At 43.8% G+C, this 17,310-nt stretch overlaps 1 protein-coding gene across 1 annotated transcript in view; it reads left to right on the top strand.

The window, feature by feature from the left end:
• cdh13 (cadherin 13, H-cadherin (heart)) overlaps positions 1-17,310 on the top strand; it is a 319,277-nt gene that overhangs the window by 280,954 nt on the left and 21,013 nt on the right. Inside the window, exon 12 of the mRNA XM_015036051.1 lies at positions 6,983-7,125. Coding sequence (XP_014891537.1) covers positions 6,983-7,125 — 143 coding nt within the window. The remainder of the gene's footprint in view (positions 1-6,982; positions 7,126-17,310) is intronic.

Genomic DNA, 17,310 nt, shown 5'->3' with positions numbered 1-17,310 from the left:
CCATCCATCATTCATCCATCCATCATTCATCCATCCATCATTCATCCATCCATCATTCATCCATCATTCATCCATCCATCACTCATCCATCCATCCACCCATCATTCATCCATCATTCATCCATCCATCATCCATCCATCAATCATTCATCCATCCATCATTCATCCATCCATCCATTATCCATCCATCATTCATTCATCCATCCATCATTCATCCATCCATCCATCTTTCATCCATCATTCATTCATTCATCCATCCATCCATTATCCATCCATCATTCATCCATCATTCATCCATCATTCATTCATTCATCCTTCCATTCATCCATTCGTCCATCCCTCCATCCATCCATCCATCCATCCATCATCCATCCATCATCCATCCATCCATCCATCCATCCATTCATTCATCCATTCATCGTACCTCACCTAAATAACAGCACATCATAAACATCTGAATAATTATTTCACAATAAGCTACAAATTCTAGTTTCAATTGTGACTATTTACATGAATGTATAAAATAAATCTGCTTTTTAACTGTTTTGACTGAAATTGATTGATTCTATAATAGAGAAACTCTTTCAGTCTGAGCAGCATCTGTTCCTGTGCCTCAGCGTTGTAATTCTAGTTAAGTTATTTCTAACCAGCAGTTTGAGCACATGACATGTTTTCACTATAAACCTCAGAGTTAAACCTGTGTGGTTTCAAAGAGAAGAAAACATCCTGAGAGCTTCTATCATCCACCTTCATGTTGATTTCAAACATTTTTTCAGCTTTGCATCGATTTCTGCCATGAAGATCAAAGTAAAGCCATGGAGGCTCCCAGCGTAGCTCCGATTTTATTCTGTAACCAGAAGAGATTAGAGAAAGTGGAGAAGTTTCCATCGTATCTTCAGAACATCTGAACTGATTAAGGAGTGCGAGTCAGAAACGCCTCATACCTTTATGAACAGGTTTCTCCTGCAGGTCTTAGGAAACCCGTCGCTGTTTGATTCAGTTTGCATGTAGAAATAAATCAGTCGCATGTTGCAGAATGAGTCTGGATCATAACTGGATTGGTTCAGTTCATATCGCCGTCCTGCTCCTCCATTAATGCTGCGTTGGGTGGGAACTAACATATTCATCTCACTTCATTATATGAGGAATCTGGAGTGGTCTATTCCATACATCTGTTTGGTTACTTCATTGGGAATAGAAACGTGTCACTGACGTCACTGCTCCTCAGCTCGCTCTGCTTTGTGTTGGTCTGATTAAATTCTGATATTTTTCATACAGTTTGTGCTTGAAATGTGAAAACGTTCAGGGAGCGTAAAAGCTTTTGCACATTTTGAAGTCATCTGCAGCTGCAGAAACTGATTCCTGAGGGAACCACGTCCAAATAAAATCCTGCCTACAGATTCATATGAAGATGAGTTCAGATATCCTGGTAGACCTTTGTTCCATATTTGAACATATTCAGATTTCTCTGGTTGGATCTGGATCCTCCGGTGCTAATGTTAGCATGTCAGATCATTTATTAGAAATGTTTCCCAGATAAGCTGCAGTAACTGTTGGGCTGTAAAGATTCGCTCCACAGCAGCGATGGTGAGATGCTAAATGTGGAAACGGAGGAGAGTTTGGTTTCTCAGTTCCAGTCTCGTGTGTTTCTGTCTTATCTCCACTTCTGATCCCTCTGCTTATCTCGCTCTCCCTGCTTTACTTTCTCCTCTCCGTGTTTCTGCACATGTGGATGAAGTGCAGCTGCTGCAGCGAAGCGCAACTCGACGCCACCTCGCTGCTTTCAGGGCATCTGCTGATTGATGTTCTCATATCTGCTGCTCACACACGCAGAAACTCACTATTAGCTTCTGCGCCGTGGCTGAGAGTCGGGCTGCAGTCGCACCAGCTGGGAGGAGAGCGAAGGAAGTGATAGAGAAGCAGATAAACAGCGCAGCGACGTGAGAACCCACTGAGAGGCGCGACAGGAGGAACAAGAGACGAGGCGCAGGATGCTTACTGTAATCGCATCGCCTCTAATATCCTGTCACTGCTTTCCAACTTCAGGACTGCAAACAAGTTTCAGTTCACTGAGGAAGACTCTCCCCAGTACTGAGCTGCAGTCTAATGCAGCAGCCGCCAGCGGTGACGTGTTGGTTCAGCTGATCCGGAGAGCAGATACAAAACGTTACTAAGCTACAGTTCTGGATGTTTTATGATTTTCCTGCTAAACTCATTGAAATCACGTAATATTTGTTTTATTAAGTCGAGTTCAGAAATCCTGAATTCATCGAAGAAGAAATGAAATCTGTTTGTAGCTGATTTCATTCCATATAGCAGTCAGTCTCACAAGGCCTCTGACTGAAGACTGTTTCTGTATGACAGTCTCATGAATATCATAACATCCTAGCAGACAATATTTTACAGTCATCAGCTAACTCAGCTGATCCACCTCCTTTGCTTGTGCTGCTCCTTCCGAACCCTGAAAGCTGAGCAGAGGGATGCTGGAGTTGGGATGAGATCTCTGGTCTCTATAGAAACGGTTTGAACTTCCTCCGTCTCTCTGCTCTGAATCCAACTCCTCTGGGATGTGGGGTCAAAGGTCAGGTTTCACTTAGCTTTGAGGTGCTAATCTGCTGCTCCCATGTTGTTAAAGCCATGCCTTGTTGCCATGGTTACACAAAGTAAAGAAGTAAAAGTAAAAATCCTTCCAGTTTTTCCAGAACCAGAGGGAAACAGAAACGATTCAACTGGAAAACGATGAGCTAAAAGCGGCGTGCTGCCACCATGAGAGGCGTTTTCTAAATGTATGTTCAAAACATCCATCGTCATTTTATTTCCACGTTTAGGAAACTGCAGAGGCGTTGGAGCGTTTTTCTGTTTCACCAGCTGAACCCTGCAGCCTGCCCCCTGGAGGCGGCGGTGATCGCTGCGCCGTTCTTACCTCCAGAGCTCAGTGGTCGCAGTGGAAACAGCAGAAATGGTTTCAGTTCCTAAGCGATGAGTTCTGCTGCAGGCAGAGCGACGAGCGTCCAGAGAAACGTATGATGGCCAACAGGAAGTGAAGAGATGGATGGAGGAAGTCAGCTTACGCTCTGGGAGCTTCGCCTCCGTTCTTATCGCATCAGGCAGCCGAGGGAGCTCATGAACATCGGACCAAACTTTTAATGATCAGCTTGTTGTGACGTTGAGTCTGCAGCTGGCTAACGATCACAGACATGCTGGATCATCAGAGCGCCGCTGCAGAAATCCGCTTCAGCTTCCTGTGGGGCTCAGAGGAGCCGCGGCGTCGCCGGGTTCATAACGAGCTTCATCTGGGAAGCAGATCTGCTCTAATCAGATATTTGATTACTAGATGGGAGACTCAGACTGCAGAGATCTGGAAACTTGACCTACATTTGGTTTGGAAGTGAAGCTCTCAGAGGCTCTGCTCCGTTTTTAACGAGATCATCTGAGCGTCAGCAAAAAAAATCCATTAAAGAGCTTTAATGGACTCTCCTGGTTAAAACTTCATCATGTGACCGGAGCAGGAGGAAAACCGATAGCCAATAATAAACCAATAATTTATGGCAAATCATTTACAGATAAAGTTACAGATGAATGGAAACCCATTTGGAAGAACCATGGAAGAAAAACCCAGCAGGAATTAAAGTTTTGAGTTTTAAAGTCATAATTATGAGATTCAGAGAAGCAGCATGGCTTTCTGTCTCCTAATTACGACTGTGAAAGTTGAAATTATGACTTTTATTCTGGAAATTATGGTTTTAAAAATAGAAATGAAAGTAAATGTTTGAGTTCAATCTGCTGGGCTTTCAGAAACTTTTACACTCATTTGTTTCATCATAAATAAAACAGAAATGATGAACATCACTGAAGCTCCAGACCAGGAAACATTAACAGATAAGCAGATTTTATAATTTACTAAAATTATTAGTGGAGACATTTCCAATATTTAATATGCTTCAGATGCTTTAAGCAGCTCTGTTTTCATTTATTTGATAATTAATTTATTAAGTCTTGGTAAAACATCAGCCTCTCAGCAGGATGACATGCAGATTTAACACAAATTACAAAATGATCCAATTTCTTGCTCAATTCATAGAAAATCATCATTTTCAAGAGGATTTGAAGTAACCGTCTAATTCTAGCCAATTAAAGCGACGGCGTCTTTCAGACTCTCAGCCTGGACGGTCGGCTGTATTTGGGTTTGGATCCTGGGAACGAGCCGACCTGACAGGCGGCTCCTCTTAACGCAGCTTAAAGCAAACCGTTTGCAGATTGGCTGGAGCCGCTGCCAGTCGCCCTGAGCCAGTCAGCTCTCCGTCAGGGTCACTCTGTCACCCTCAGCTTTACAAAACTTCTACCAAAATAATCTGGAAGCATCTTGTTAATCTCCTGGATGAAATAAAAGCGGGCAGGATATTGTTGTTTGCTTGTTTTTCCTGGTTTAAATTGGATTTGCCGTTGAATGTGTCCAGGTGATACAAACTGACTCATTTGTTGACTGATTTGTTTTGGCCTCCGCTGCTTTTGCAGATAAGCACGTTGAACCAGATATGAAAATTCTTAATGGCTTTTTAATGTCTTTCTAATTTGCACTTTAAAGCGTTCTAATGGACTGCTGTTGTGTTTGCACAGAGGGAGAAACGGTGGATCGGTCTGCTAACGTTCAGGCAGGATTTGGTGTCTGCAGGAAGGGCCAGGGTTTCACCTGATGAGCAGATGTTTGGGTTCACGGCTGGTTAAACGTTTCAACACATTCAGCCACTTTTCATGTTGGGAAGGAATCTGATATGAATTTACTACAGGCAGGATTTGATTATAACACATTCCACTCCTGCAGAACTGATGCCAATTAAGGTTAAATATGCAGCAATTATTCTATAAAACATCATAAACCTCATGCTAAACCAGTCGTTTCTGAAAAGCATCATGGAGAATCAACTGGAAGTGGAACTGATGGCTTGCCGTACTTTTTACTAGCACTGACACGTTAAAGTATTAACTTTGATTAATTAACATGTTAAACAATTTTAATGCAATTATACATTTTCTGGCTCTGCCTCTATTTATGCACCCAGATTAAGTCGCATGACTGCGTTTGTGAAACGGGAAATATTTAAACGTTTAGACGTTTTCAGATCTATTAAAATAAAATTCATTTTATGACTTTCAAAGCAAGTGAGTAAACATCCTCATCAAAGGCTCCCTAAAATATTTAGACAGTTCTCCAGTTTTATGTCAGTTTAACTGCCGCTGCGTAAATAACCAGCTTGTCGTTATTGGCATCATGCAAAGATCTGCAGAGATGTTCCAGATGACGGGACGCTGGAGAGCCTGATTCATTCAGATGATGAAACCGTCGTGTAACAGTTACTGCTCAATAATGTAGTCAGAGATGAGAAGGAAACATATGGGGGTTAATAAGCTGAGAGCCGCCCTGCTACAGTAAAGATGAAACTCAGATCCTCTGTGTGTGTGTGTGTGTGTGTGTGTGTGTGTGTGTGTGTGTGTGTGTGTGTGTGTGTGTTTAAAGTAGAGCGATGTGGGACAGATAGAGTGTGTGATGTTTAGCATGTCGTCATTAACGGTGCATTTAACCTGACTGCATTCCTCTCCTGTTACAGTGAAACATTATTTGCAGGTTAACAGCAGTAATCATGGGAGGAGAGTGTGTGTGTGGTTGTGTGTGAGAGAGAGAGAGCGAGAGGGGAAAGGTGTGAGCAGAGGTTGATTGCGAAGCCATTTCCCAAGGCTTAGTCGAGCTCTGTTAGCTGAAGAGCTCAATTTCAAAGACAATTTCTCCACTGCTGAGCACTTTGGCAAAGAGCAGCTGTATGGAGAAGGAATTATGCAGCCTGGTGTGTGTGTGCGTTTGTTTCTAATACCTTGTGGGGACCATTTTCCTGACACGTACTACGTTGGGGGACCCGCTGCCCCTTGTGGGGACCGACGCCTGGACCACTGGGGGAACCCTGCGCTGTTTGTGATGCTAGCTCAGAGCTTTTTTAATCAGCGTGTAGCCGCCATTAGGGCTAAAACTAGCCGCCATTAGAGCTAAAGCTAGCCGTCAACAGGGCTAAAACTAGCCGCCATTAGAGCTAAAGCTAACCGCCATTAGAGCTAAAGCTAGCCGCCTTCAGGGCTAAAGCTAGCCGCAATCTGGGCTAAAGCTAGCCGCCATTAGGGCTAAAACTAGCCGCCATTAGAGCTAAAACTAGCCGCCATTAGAGCTAAAGCTAGCCGCCATCAGGGCTAAAACTAGCCGCCATCAGGGCTAAAACTAGCCGCCATTAGGGCTAAAGCTAGCCGCCATTAGAGCTAAAGCTAGCCGTCAACAGGGCTAAAACTAGCCGTTATTAGAGCTATAAAGCTAGCCTTAGCATTGGTCCAGGATGCTTGGCATTGTCTCTGTGTTGTTGAAACATTTCCAGCTAACCTTCCACCAGTTTTCTTCCTTCCTTGTTCATCTAGAACATGGTGAATGTTTCTGGTGTTGATTTGTCGTGTCTGAAACAGTTTGGAAATAAAACCACCTGATCGCATTTATCAGCTCAAACCCAGAGCTACAGTTAGCAGATGTATAATTAAGCATAAAAATCTAATAAGTGTTTTTTCTAGGATTGCATTGGTTATCAGAGCTTTACTTACCCTCTGGTTTTTATTATGGCCTTGTTTACATGACAGAAGCTTATTTACACCCGCTCAGTTCTAATTATATGAAGTAAACAATTCGAGGATTAATCTATTTTTATTGTTGAACTTTAATTATATATTTATATAAAACAAATGCAGTCGCTTCAGAACCCGTTTTATTTGACTCAACTCTTATTTTTAATTATATTTTTGAAGCAGTTGTAAATTCTCTTTTCTCTTTCAGGCAAATAGGAAATGTTTTCTTGCCTCAGCCGCTGTTTGTGCTTCTGCTCTCAAATATGAACTAAAACTGAGTCTCTTGCTGCTGTTCCAGTCACATTGTTTCTGTCCTCCTAACCTTTTTGCAGATATGCGGTTCTGAGCGACCCGGCGGCTTGGCTGAGTGTGAACCCGGTCAGAGGAACCGTCAACACCTCGGCCTCTCTGGACCGGGAGTCTCCATATGTCCATGCGAATAAATACACGGCTCTGTTCGTCGCCACAGACAACGGTGAGTTCCCTCCTTTCGGCGACAGGAAGTCGAGTCTGAAGCAAAATAAACAACAGGAAATGGATTCTAACGACGTGTTGGCATCGGTGCTGTTCGGTTTAACAGCTGTGGTTAACATACTGACCCAGAAACTCACCGTCCCTTTAATACCAGGCTAAAAAACAGATAAATGTGGATATTTTATTTAATCTCTTATTTCTTTTGAAAGTTTTACGGTTGCAATAAAGTTGTTTTTATTGGCATCATCCAGCCAGACGTTTCTGTTTTTCCTGCAAACAGAACCAAACATTAAACGCTGTGAAAAAATTTAAACCTCACCACAAATTTCAGCTGCTTCTGCTTTAAGATCTTTAAGAAACGCTTCATTTCAGACAAACAGAAGCTCAGTAAAGACTAAATACCCGAAATGCAGAGGAAGCATTGGTCTCTGCTTGGATCACTGAAGGTTTTATCAGAACTTTAAACTGGACCACAGATTTATTGGGTTTTTCACGTCCCAGTTCTTATCCTTTTACCTTCTCATAAGTAACTTTTCAGTGACATATTGGAGTTCGTTTTAAGTTAATAATGTCTTACTATTGATGAGAAAAGCATTTTTTTATTGCCAAAGGAAAATATGTCTTATAATAAGTGAAATAATCAAGCTCCTACGTCTTTGCTGAAAAGTTACTTGTAAGTTAATTTGTCTTATTTTAAGTGCACTAAAATATTTACACTGTAAACTAAACCAAAAATATTTGGTAAGATTTTGAGTTTTTGCAGTGTAGTCGACTTTTCACAGGTTGGTTGGATAAATTCTTTTTCCTCATTTAAAACCTGTTAGTTCGTACTCAGCTTATCTTAGTTTCCACATCACTGCTGTCCGGCTCACCTGTCTGTCCTCACCTTCGTCCTGCAGTGGCGCCGCGGCGGCCGTTGGTGGCGCTGTGTGTGTCGGCCCATCGGCGCTCTCTTTCATTTTTAGTTTCTTTCTGTCTCATCGTCGCTCCCCGCTCCGTCAATCCATCTGCTCTGCTGCTCTCAGGAGATCCTGACAGATCCATTAGAGGAACTGAGGGATTCTATTAGCAAGCAGCAGAATAGCGACGCTGTGCAGGGGAATTCAGCAGCCGTAGAAAGATGAGTGCTGAAGGAGGAGTAATGATGGGGCTGGAGGAGAAGGCGGGGAGAGGTGGAGGGGTCAGCACAGGAGAAAGGAAGGGACATGAGACGAGATAACAAGAAGAAGATAGAGAGCCAGGAGGACGGCGGCGGAGAGGGGGAAGAAAGACAAATGGAAAGTAGATCTAGCAGAGAGAGGAAGGACGACGAATGGACAGTTTGATGGTTTTCTTTTACTTTGTTAGCCGTAGCCTGATGGATAACCTGAAATTAAGTTCAAATTTATTCAAGAAAATCACAACTAATGTCATTTCAAAGCATCTTATCAGCTCATATCCACTAATGCAGTCAGTTAGTTACTGTTTAAAGTCAAATCAGCTTTTTTTGATTTCATGCTGAGTTATGCAGATTCACTCTGATTATTATCAACTCATGTTGTCCTGCTGGAGGCTGGAAGAGAGCAATCCAACATGGCTGCAAAATCTGAGGGAATAGTCAAAGTTTAATGTCTGGGAGAAACGGACAGATGGACAGACAGATGGACAGACAGACAGACAGATGGACAGACAGATGGACGGACAGACAGACAGATGGACGGACAGACAGATGGATGGACAGACAGACAGACAGATGGACAGACAGACAGACAGATGGACAGACAGACAGATGGACGGACAGACAGACAGATGGACAGACAGACAGATGGACAGACAGATGGACAGACGCTGCAGTGAACTGAGACATGAACCCAACGTGTCCAGAACATCAGCCATCAGTGTCACAGCAGGAGCTCAGACGTCTCTTTGCTCATGTTGTTCAGCAGCTTCTCCTTCTTTTCAGCCGCCCAGCAGAAACGCCTTTCAGTCCTCCAGCTGTGAGCTGAAACAGAACGAGCTTTGACCCGGCCCATTTCACTCCTGCAGTTTCTGTCATTGGCCTGAGAAATTGGCTCCGTCCCCACAGTAATCTCTGCTGTGATTGGATGACAGCTTCCCTATGTAGGCTGCTATCAGGGTATTGATTTCCTCTTACACCATCATCATCTTTATATTATGTGGAGTCTCTGGGGAGTTCCTGCTAAGAGCAGAGCTGTGCCAAACAAGCAGATCTGTATGAAGCTCTTTGGTCACAATAACATGAGAGGAAAAAATAAACTGCAGGGAAAGTCAGAATGTTGTTAAAGGAAGTCTAGTAAACACTTAACTTTATTAACATTTAAAATAATTCCTTCTATTCTGAAAGGAAAGTAAAAATAAAAAAGCAAAGAAAATTTATAATTTTAATTTTATTACTAGACTTGAACATGAGCGTCATAAAACCTGACTTGGACTTGGCCATTTAGTCAGTGTTAATGTCTGTGAGGTTTTGCTGTTGCATGATGCACTTCTGTCCTAGTCAAAGCCTTCCTCCATTCTGTGAAAGCATTGCTTCAAAGCAGTGGGACGTCATTCTGCACACAGTCACCTGATTATCAAAACAGATTCATAAAATGAGCTGCAAAAAGTCAAATTTGAAGTTGTTGCAGCTCATTTTGTTTTGAGTCTGAAAATCAATTTCCACATTCAGTTTAATAACTTAATGCGCAGCAAATAAATTACATACAGTAAAAGTGCATTTTTTTAATCTTGTTTCGTTTTCAAAAGTTTATAACTTTAAAAAGTTGTGCAAAATTTGCAACAATATTAATATTTTGGCTCGTCAGAAGAGATGAAATAATAATTTGCGTTGTTGAACCCAAAGCCCATCTCCTCCGTCTGCAGGCTTCTTCTTCTGCTGGGTTGAACAGCAGCCTGTTGATCAGCTGGAGCACTGCTGCCCCCTAGTGACTGGAGGCGTGTATGTTCAAGCTAATGCTGTTGAATCAGTAAAATAAGATTTAAATGACTTGTTTTGCTCAGTTTTTGTAGCTTATTTGTTTTTCGGTGACCTGTTAGCACAGCTTGGATGTGCTTTTAGAAATGTGTGTGTGAATGTGTGTATTTGCTGTGTGTTGGGGGTCTGAAAACCCTTCATCCATCTGTGTTTGCTCGCAGTGTGTGCCTCCACCCATCGAGTGTTTGTGAGTTAATGAGCAATAAGCCGCGCTGCCCTGTTTGCTTCAGGTTCTGCTCCAGCCTGAACCCAAAACCCAAAAGCTGCTTCTGTAAAGTCTGATCAGCAGCGAAGCTTCAGCGCCAAACGATCCTCTGCAGCTGCTGATTCCCTGCTGGGACGGCAGCTGGGCGCTCCTCTGCCTCCACCCTGTAAATCACTGTTTGTGATGTTGGTGGGGCGCTGTGTGTGTGTGTGTGTGTGTGTGTGTGTGTGGATGGATTGAAATTGTTTTGGGTTTTAATATCTTTGTGCCTCTCTGGCCGGCTCCTGTGTTTCCACACACTGCTGGGTGTTTTTGTTCTGTTTTCTCATTTAAATGTTAAACCGCCTTCTGGTGGGAGCCATTTGTCATTTGGAGACATGAATACATTATCAAGACCCCAGTTGTCTGAAATACACTTTCACATTATCCTCAGTGTCTGCTGCCACCAAACCTGCTATTAAACCTCTGAAGCCAGCGGCGGAGCGCTTCGCCTTCAGCTCAGAGGACAGACCTTCAGCTCGCCTCAGGAGTGAAGCGCTGTGTGTTTTTAAAGCGAAGCAGAGAGCCGTCCTCGTTAATTACTGCAGGTATTAAACAGACATTCAGGCAGAAGGCTGAACACGGTAATAAGTCCCAGGGTTCATCACAGTCACATCATCTGCTCTGATCCAGAAGCTCAAAGTAAAGCAGCTGAATGCTAATGGAGCCCAAACAAAGAGGAAGAGGCTTCAGCTGGAGGTGAGGGGAAGAGCAGAGGAAGGTCCTGATGGCGGCGCATCGCCTCCTGGAGAACGGAGGAGGACCTGCGCCTGGCCGGCAGTGGGACCAGTTCTGTTTGTGGGACCAGTTCTGTTAGTCTGCATGTCCGGCGGCTTTAATGGGCGGCGCCAGAGGGCAGGATGGGCGGCGCCAGAGGGCAGGATGGGCGGAGCCAGAGGGCATGATGGGCGGAGCCAGAGGGCATGATGGGCGGAGCCAGATGACAGGGTGGGCGGAGCCAGAGGACAGGATGGGCGGCGCCAGATGGCAGGATGGGCGGAGCCAGATGGCAGGATGGGCGGCGCCAGATGGCAGGATGGGCGGCGCCAGAGGGCAGGATGGGCGGAGCCAGAGGGCAGGATGGGCGGCGCCAGAGGGCAGGATGGGCGGAGCCAGAGGGCAGGATGGGCGGCGCCAGAGGGCAGGATGGGCGGAGCCAGAGTAATTCTGATATTTTGACCCAGACTAATGCCAGAGAAGCAGATCCAGAATATTCTGGACGTTTTGATCCAGAGACATGGATCTGGAGTCGGTGTGATATTTAACCCAGGTTAAAGGCAGAGCGGAGGATGAACTGGCAGTACATCGCAGCTCAGTGCAGTTCTTCCTTCCCGTTCCTCCTCGTCTCTCCACTGCGCCTCATTAACCCCAAACAGTCGCTGTTTCTCTCCCACTTTAGTGCTTTTGTTCTGACTCCCACACCTCTGCCTCTCTTCCTGGATGACTTTCTTTGCCTTTCATTTCTTGTAGCAGAATCTCTGGGGGAAGTCACCACCTTGTAAACAGGCTCACGTTGCGTTTTTGATTAAAGGATATCTTTGTTTAGCTCCACCAGGGAAGAAATGCCTCCCTCTCCCTCTTTGTTGTTGGCTTTATCAGCTCTCGCCTCTCTTGTGTCCTTGGAATACTGATTCATCCACGGATGAGGAGTCAGCGCTGTGCCTGGCACACCTAAACAAATATGCCTCTGCCCACTCACCCAGGGAACTTGTGTTTGAGTGTGGTGCTGCTAGGATACTTGTTATATAAAACACTGCTGCTGCTTGTGGTGAGGAGCTGAATGGAAAACGGCGCCTCATTCCTCCTCACCCGCTCGTTTTCATCTGTACGAGCTTTTAAAGACGCCGACACAAATGAGACGAGCCGGCCGGGATGGGATGAAAGATGAAGTCAGATGATGGAGTTAGGGGAACATGGCTGATGGAGAGTGTCTTCCAGTTTATCTAGAAATGTGTTACTGATGACGATGTGTTTCTGTTTGGCTACCGAGATTTAAAAAGGTTCCATAAACAGATTTACAGTTTCTGTTTGAACGTATCCAGAAGAAAAATCACCATTTGTGCTTTACATGCTCTATACCAAGCATGCTAATTTGCAAAATATCAGAATCTGTATGTGTGGAATATGCATCAACAGGCATTAATGGAAAACATCAACACCTTTTTTGCTGAGAAGTGTTTTAATTTAGGGTTCTGTCTTCACGTTTCTGTGCAAATGTTGATATTTTTATATAAATGTGTTTAGTTCTGCCATATGTTTCCTAACTCCATGTCAGTGCTGCCCTCTGCAGGTCAAAGCGGTACAACTGTCACAGCGCCGCATTTATGGGGTTCATTTTTAAGTCTTATTAATTATTCCTTTCTAAATGTCACAGTGTCAAACTAAATATTTAGTTTACATAAACATTTAGCTTGCTAGCTAGCTATTTAGTTTGGAGTTAACTTTTTAGTTGGAGACTGTGACATTTATAAATGAATGAATAAAATGGTGAACATAAGAGTTTCAAACGAACCTCCATGTTTTCTCGTGGATCACTGCTGTTACGTTTGGACTGTAGCTTTAGAAACGTCACCTGACGGCAGGACCTTCCTGACCTGCGGCTTGCCTGTCTGCTCGTTAGGAAGCAGCTTTCTGCAGGCTGTAGCTGAAACTCGCAGCCTTTCAATCACTGGGTGTAATAGCCAGCAACTGATAAGCTAAACTCTATTCTGAAAGCAATTTGCCAGAGCAGAAGCGACGCACCTGTCCCCGGCACCGCGGCTCTCCCTGAAGTCTTCTCCTCTAATGACTTGTGCCTATTGTAATTGGCTCTGGCTGGTTCCATTTACAGTTCTGATCAGCCAATCAGATTAGCAGGGCGTCATGTGATCGTGTTAGCTGAAGGGGAAGCGATGAGTGATGGGCAGCAGGCCGTCGGTGGGAAACGGCAGAGAGCAGCTGCTGCCTCTCCAAAACATTTCAGAGCAACTCGATCAATTACTGATCGATCTGAACGGTAGGAATTATTCCTCCATTAATGATTGGAAACATTTATTTTCTTTATGGACTAACAGCTGAAGCCTGCTGGTTCTGCCCGGTGGACCTGGCAGAACCGGGTTCTGCCTGGAACAGGATGTAAACCAGGCTCTAACATCCTGTCCGCTCAGAGATGCAGAGACAAACTGCGGCTGGAATCCGTCTGATTCTGGATCTGTTCTGACATCACAACAACGATGAAAACAAAGCGAGGCTGAAAAGTAAAAAAAATAAAGAGAACAAAGTTAATGACCAGTAAGAAAACTACTATAAAGCTGAGAATTTTTTACATCCTTCTCCTGACTGATCCTTTTGTACGATAAGATCACCTCCATCCTTTCTAACGATGAATCTGGTTCAGGGGTTCAACCTCCGGCTCCGGAGCCGCAGGTGGCTCCTTGGACTCAACACAGCGGCTCGAGAAACTTTCTCTAAAATTCATAGTTAATTGTTTTTCAGATAATTTGGATTTATAATAACCAAGCCACATTTTACTGGTTTTTAATTTTTCTGAATTAATTTTATAAAATATTCAGAATGACAGTGAACGTACCAATAATATATTTATACATTAATTTTTCTTATCTTCATGTTGAAAACTAGAGGTTTTTTTCTTTTACATGATTTTCCACAAATATCAGAATCACAGAGGAGGAAATATATTCCTTCTGTCTTTGCAAACTTATTTTTCTCTTTAAAACTTAAAACTCAAAGTTTAATTTGAAGTGACAGCGGATGTCATGCAGTAGATGTTTGTCAGAACGTTGAAGTTTTGTTTTTCCTAAAGGTCAGATATCGTTTGCAGCTCAAACTTGGAAATGTTTTAATAATAACTCAGCTTTATTCCTGCTTCATCACTGATCACACCTAAAAGCCTCAAACCAAACAGCATATTGCTTTAAACTTGATGCTGTGTATTTTTCTCCTGACAGATTCGTCATATTTAAATTTTCAGATCATCTTAAAGCTGAAAGGTTTGAAAGTTGTGCAGATGCAGTGACTGCTGCGTGTCCTGCTCTCAGAACATGAAGGTAATCAGCTCTGCAGCCTGACGCTGTGAGTAGGAGTGATGGTGCTCCGCAGCTGGAACAAGACTTTACTTCATTGAAGTTGATGAAAAGAAAAGAAATGGAAAATTGCATCAGAGTGTGAGCTGATTATGTTTTAGTGTTCTGATTTAGCAGCGATGTGGTGGAAAGTGGTGCGTCCAGCTTTATGACTCAACCTGCGTCTGCCTCAGACTCCTGTCCCTATAAATCTGCTCTCACCCGAAGTTTCCCATCATCCTCCTCTTTTACCTTGGTGCACTCCACCTTTACAGTTTTCTGGCTGCAACTAACCTGCCGTGTTGCAACATTTTCTTCTGAGATATTACTCACTCGCTGTCATCTTGTTGCTCTTATTCATCCTCCTCTTCCTCCTCTGCTTTCTGGAGACTGAGGAAGACTCTGCCTGTAATCAGAGTCAGAGTATTTTTAGCTGGAGGCGTCATCCGACGGCTGTTTGCACCAAAGCTGTGCTGGATGTCAGTCTAATGAGTCCAGTACATGTTGGCTTACACTCTGTGCTTGGAAAACTCACAAGTTGAACATATTTAAATCCGGTGGAGGCTGGAGGAAGAGGTCAGGCCTGTGGTTTTGTCACAAAAGAATGGAGACGTGGGTGTGCTTTTAGCCCTGCAGCTGAAACTTTATCACACATTTCCCTCTGGAGGAAACTCCAAGTGCAAACAGGTTGAGGATTTTAAACTCATCATGCAGCGCAGGCGAAGACATTGGTCACCTTTAAGGTGCTGCAGGATACGGCCGAGCTGCTCATTCCTCCTGCAGGAAAGGCTTGATAAGAACAGAAAGTGGCTGTCAGAGGGTAAGAAAGTGTTGGCCTAAAGCTCAAGTGTTGGGAGCAAAAGAGTGTTTTGGGGGTTTGATGGAAAGATTTGAAGAGAAAGCAGAGTGTTTGTAGGTGTGGATTAGTCCTGACAGCCTGGGGAGTCGCTCATCTCAGGGCAGGAGGGAAATAAGAGCCGTTTCAGACGAAGCGGAGCTTTACGTTTCCCTTAATATCTGTCTTCACTGCAGGATGAATAAACTGTTAAACTAATCAGTGATGTTTCTGCAGCGAAAACGAAGCGTAACAACTGAACCGGGTCACATGACCTCACAGGTGTGTTCACACCTGACACACAGCAGCCAAATGAAAGCCCTTCCTTCACAGAGCCAGACAGGACAGTGAACACCTGGCGAGTCCAGCTAAATAAATCACCATGAAACTTTACTAAATAATCGTTTTTGTTATTTTTATATTGGTTCTGCTCTGTCCTCTGTACTGCTGTAATAATGTAAATTTTCCCACTGCGGGATTAATAAAGGAATATCTTATCTTAAAGTCATAATATTTATAGCAAATCAATGATTAAACAGAACTGGACCCAGATTCAGGATAAAAGCTGTTTCCTCTGAGCCGTTTGTTTGCTCGTTTCTTTGCTGCCAAGCTGAAAATCGTCTCTGCTCTTCGTTTGTCGCCTGATTTTTATGACGCTTTGATCCGACGACCTGCTGAGTTTCAAACTTTTCCTTCTCCATCTGGAGGATAATCAGACTAAATGGATCTTTCACAAAACTTGGAGCCGTTTTGATGCTGATCCTGTGAAAAAGTCACATTTTGAAGGTTTTCCTGACCGTCAGTTCTCAGGCGTTGATGCTGAAGACGTGGTTTTATGTTTTTATGTATCATCATTTTTTATCTTTTTCCTCATAATAAGTGTCAGAATTGTTCTTGACATTTAGATACAAAACAAACAAATCTATTTTGAAAAGCTTCAGTAATCTGGGTCACAGAAGCTCTGATGTTTTTTTAAACTCATCTTTAGAAATCATGTGAAAGTAAAAAACTGAAAATGTTTGTTGTTCAGAGTCGCTGTAATTAATGCTGGAAACCAAAGTTTTAGTTCAGGGTGTGAACACGTCTCAGGCAGACAGACTGTACAGGACCGATACCTGGACGGGTCCTGATGGTGTCACCTGTCTGACGTTCAGCAGGGTGAATAAATCAAACACCCCAGGATCGTTTTAATCATAAAAGATTTTCACAAATTCTCTGCACACCTTACAAAAATAAACTTTAATTAATTATCTTTAATTTACCACTGAGCTGAGATTGCTGCTGTAATTATTAGTGATCCATCAAACCGAGTTTCCGTGAGCGACAGCCGCAGAAAAGTTTCTGTGATGGAGACAATTAAAGCTAATCTCTTTTTCTAATTAGTGTAATTCCTGATCTGAAACCAAATTATTACAATTGATCCCTGCTGGTGTGAAGTTAATTTTAGCTCTGGAGTTTTACATTTTTCTGTAAAAGTAAAATAATTTCCTCATTTGGCCTGATTTATGTGTGATATGAAACCTGGGACCACTTAACCCTTCGCTCCCTTGTCCGGCCCGATTCCTCCGCAGCGACACAACAACCCGATCAGCCTCTGAACATCAGAACCAGGACTGGAGCGGTTCAGGCGGTTTGGGTTCAGAACCAACACATTTTCTTCAGCAAAGTTCATCACTGCTGCTGCACAACGAGCCGCTAACCAGAGAGACGGAGATGAGAATCACTGGACTGGTGGCAGGGAGCTGGTTCTGACCCGCTGGTTCTGACCCGCTGGTTCTGATCTGGTTCTGACCAGCTGGTTCTGACCCGCTGGTTCTGACCCGCTGGTTCTGACCCGCTGGTTCTGACCAGGTTCTGACCTGCTGGTTCTGACCCGCTGGTTCTGACCCGCTGGTTCTGATCTGTTGGTTCTGACCTGTTGGTTCTGATCTGGTGGTTCTGACCCGCTGGTTCTGATCTGGTGATTCTGACCCGCTGGTTCTGATCTGGTGGTTCTGATCTGGTTCTGACCCGCTGGTTCTGATCTGGTGGTTCTGATCTGGTGCTTCCGCTCCGCTTGTTCTGATCTGCTG

This window comes from Poecilia latipinna, unplaced genomic scaffold (assembly GCF_001443285.1).
Source record: "Poecilia latipinna isolate Pla-1442-1.1 unplaced genomic scaffold, P_latipinna-1.0 Scaffold356, whole genome shotgun sequence".
NCBI lineage: Eukaryota > Metazoa > Chordata > Actinopteri > Cyprinodontiformes > Poeciliidae > Poecilia > Poecilia latipinna.
This window is presented reverse-complemented; position numbering and strand designations above follow the sequence as displayed.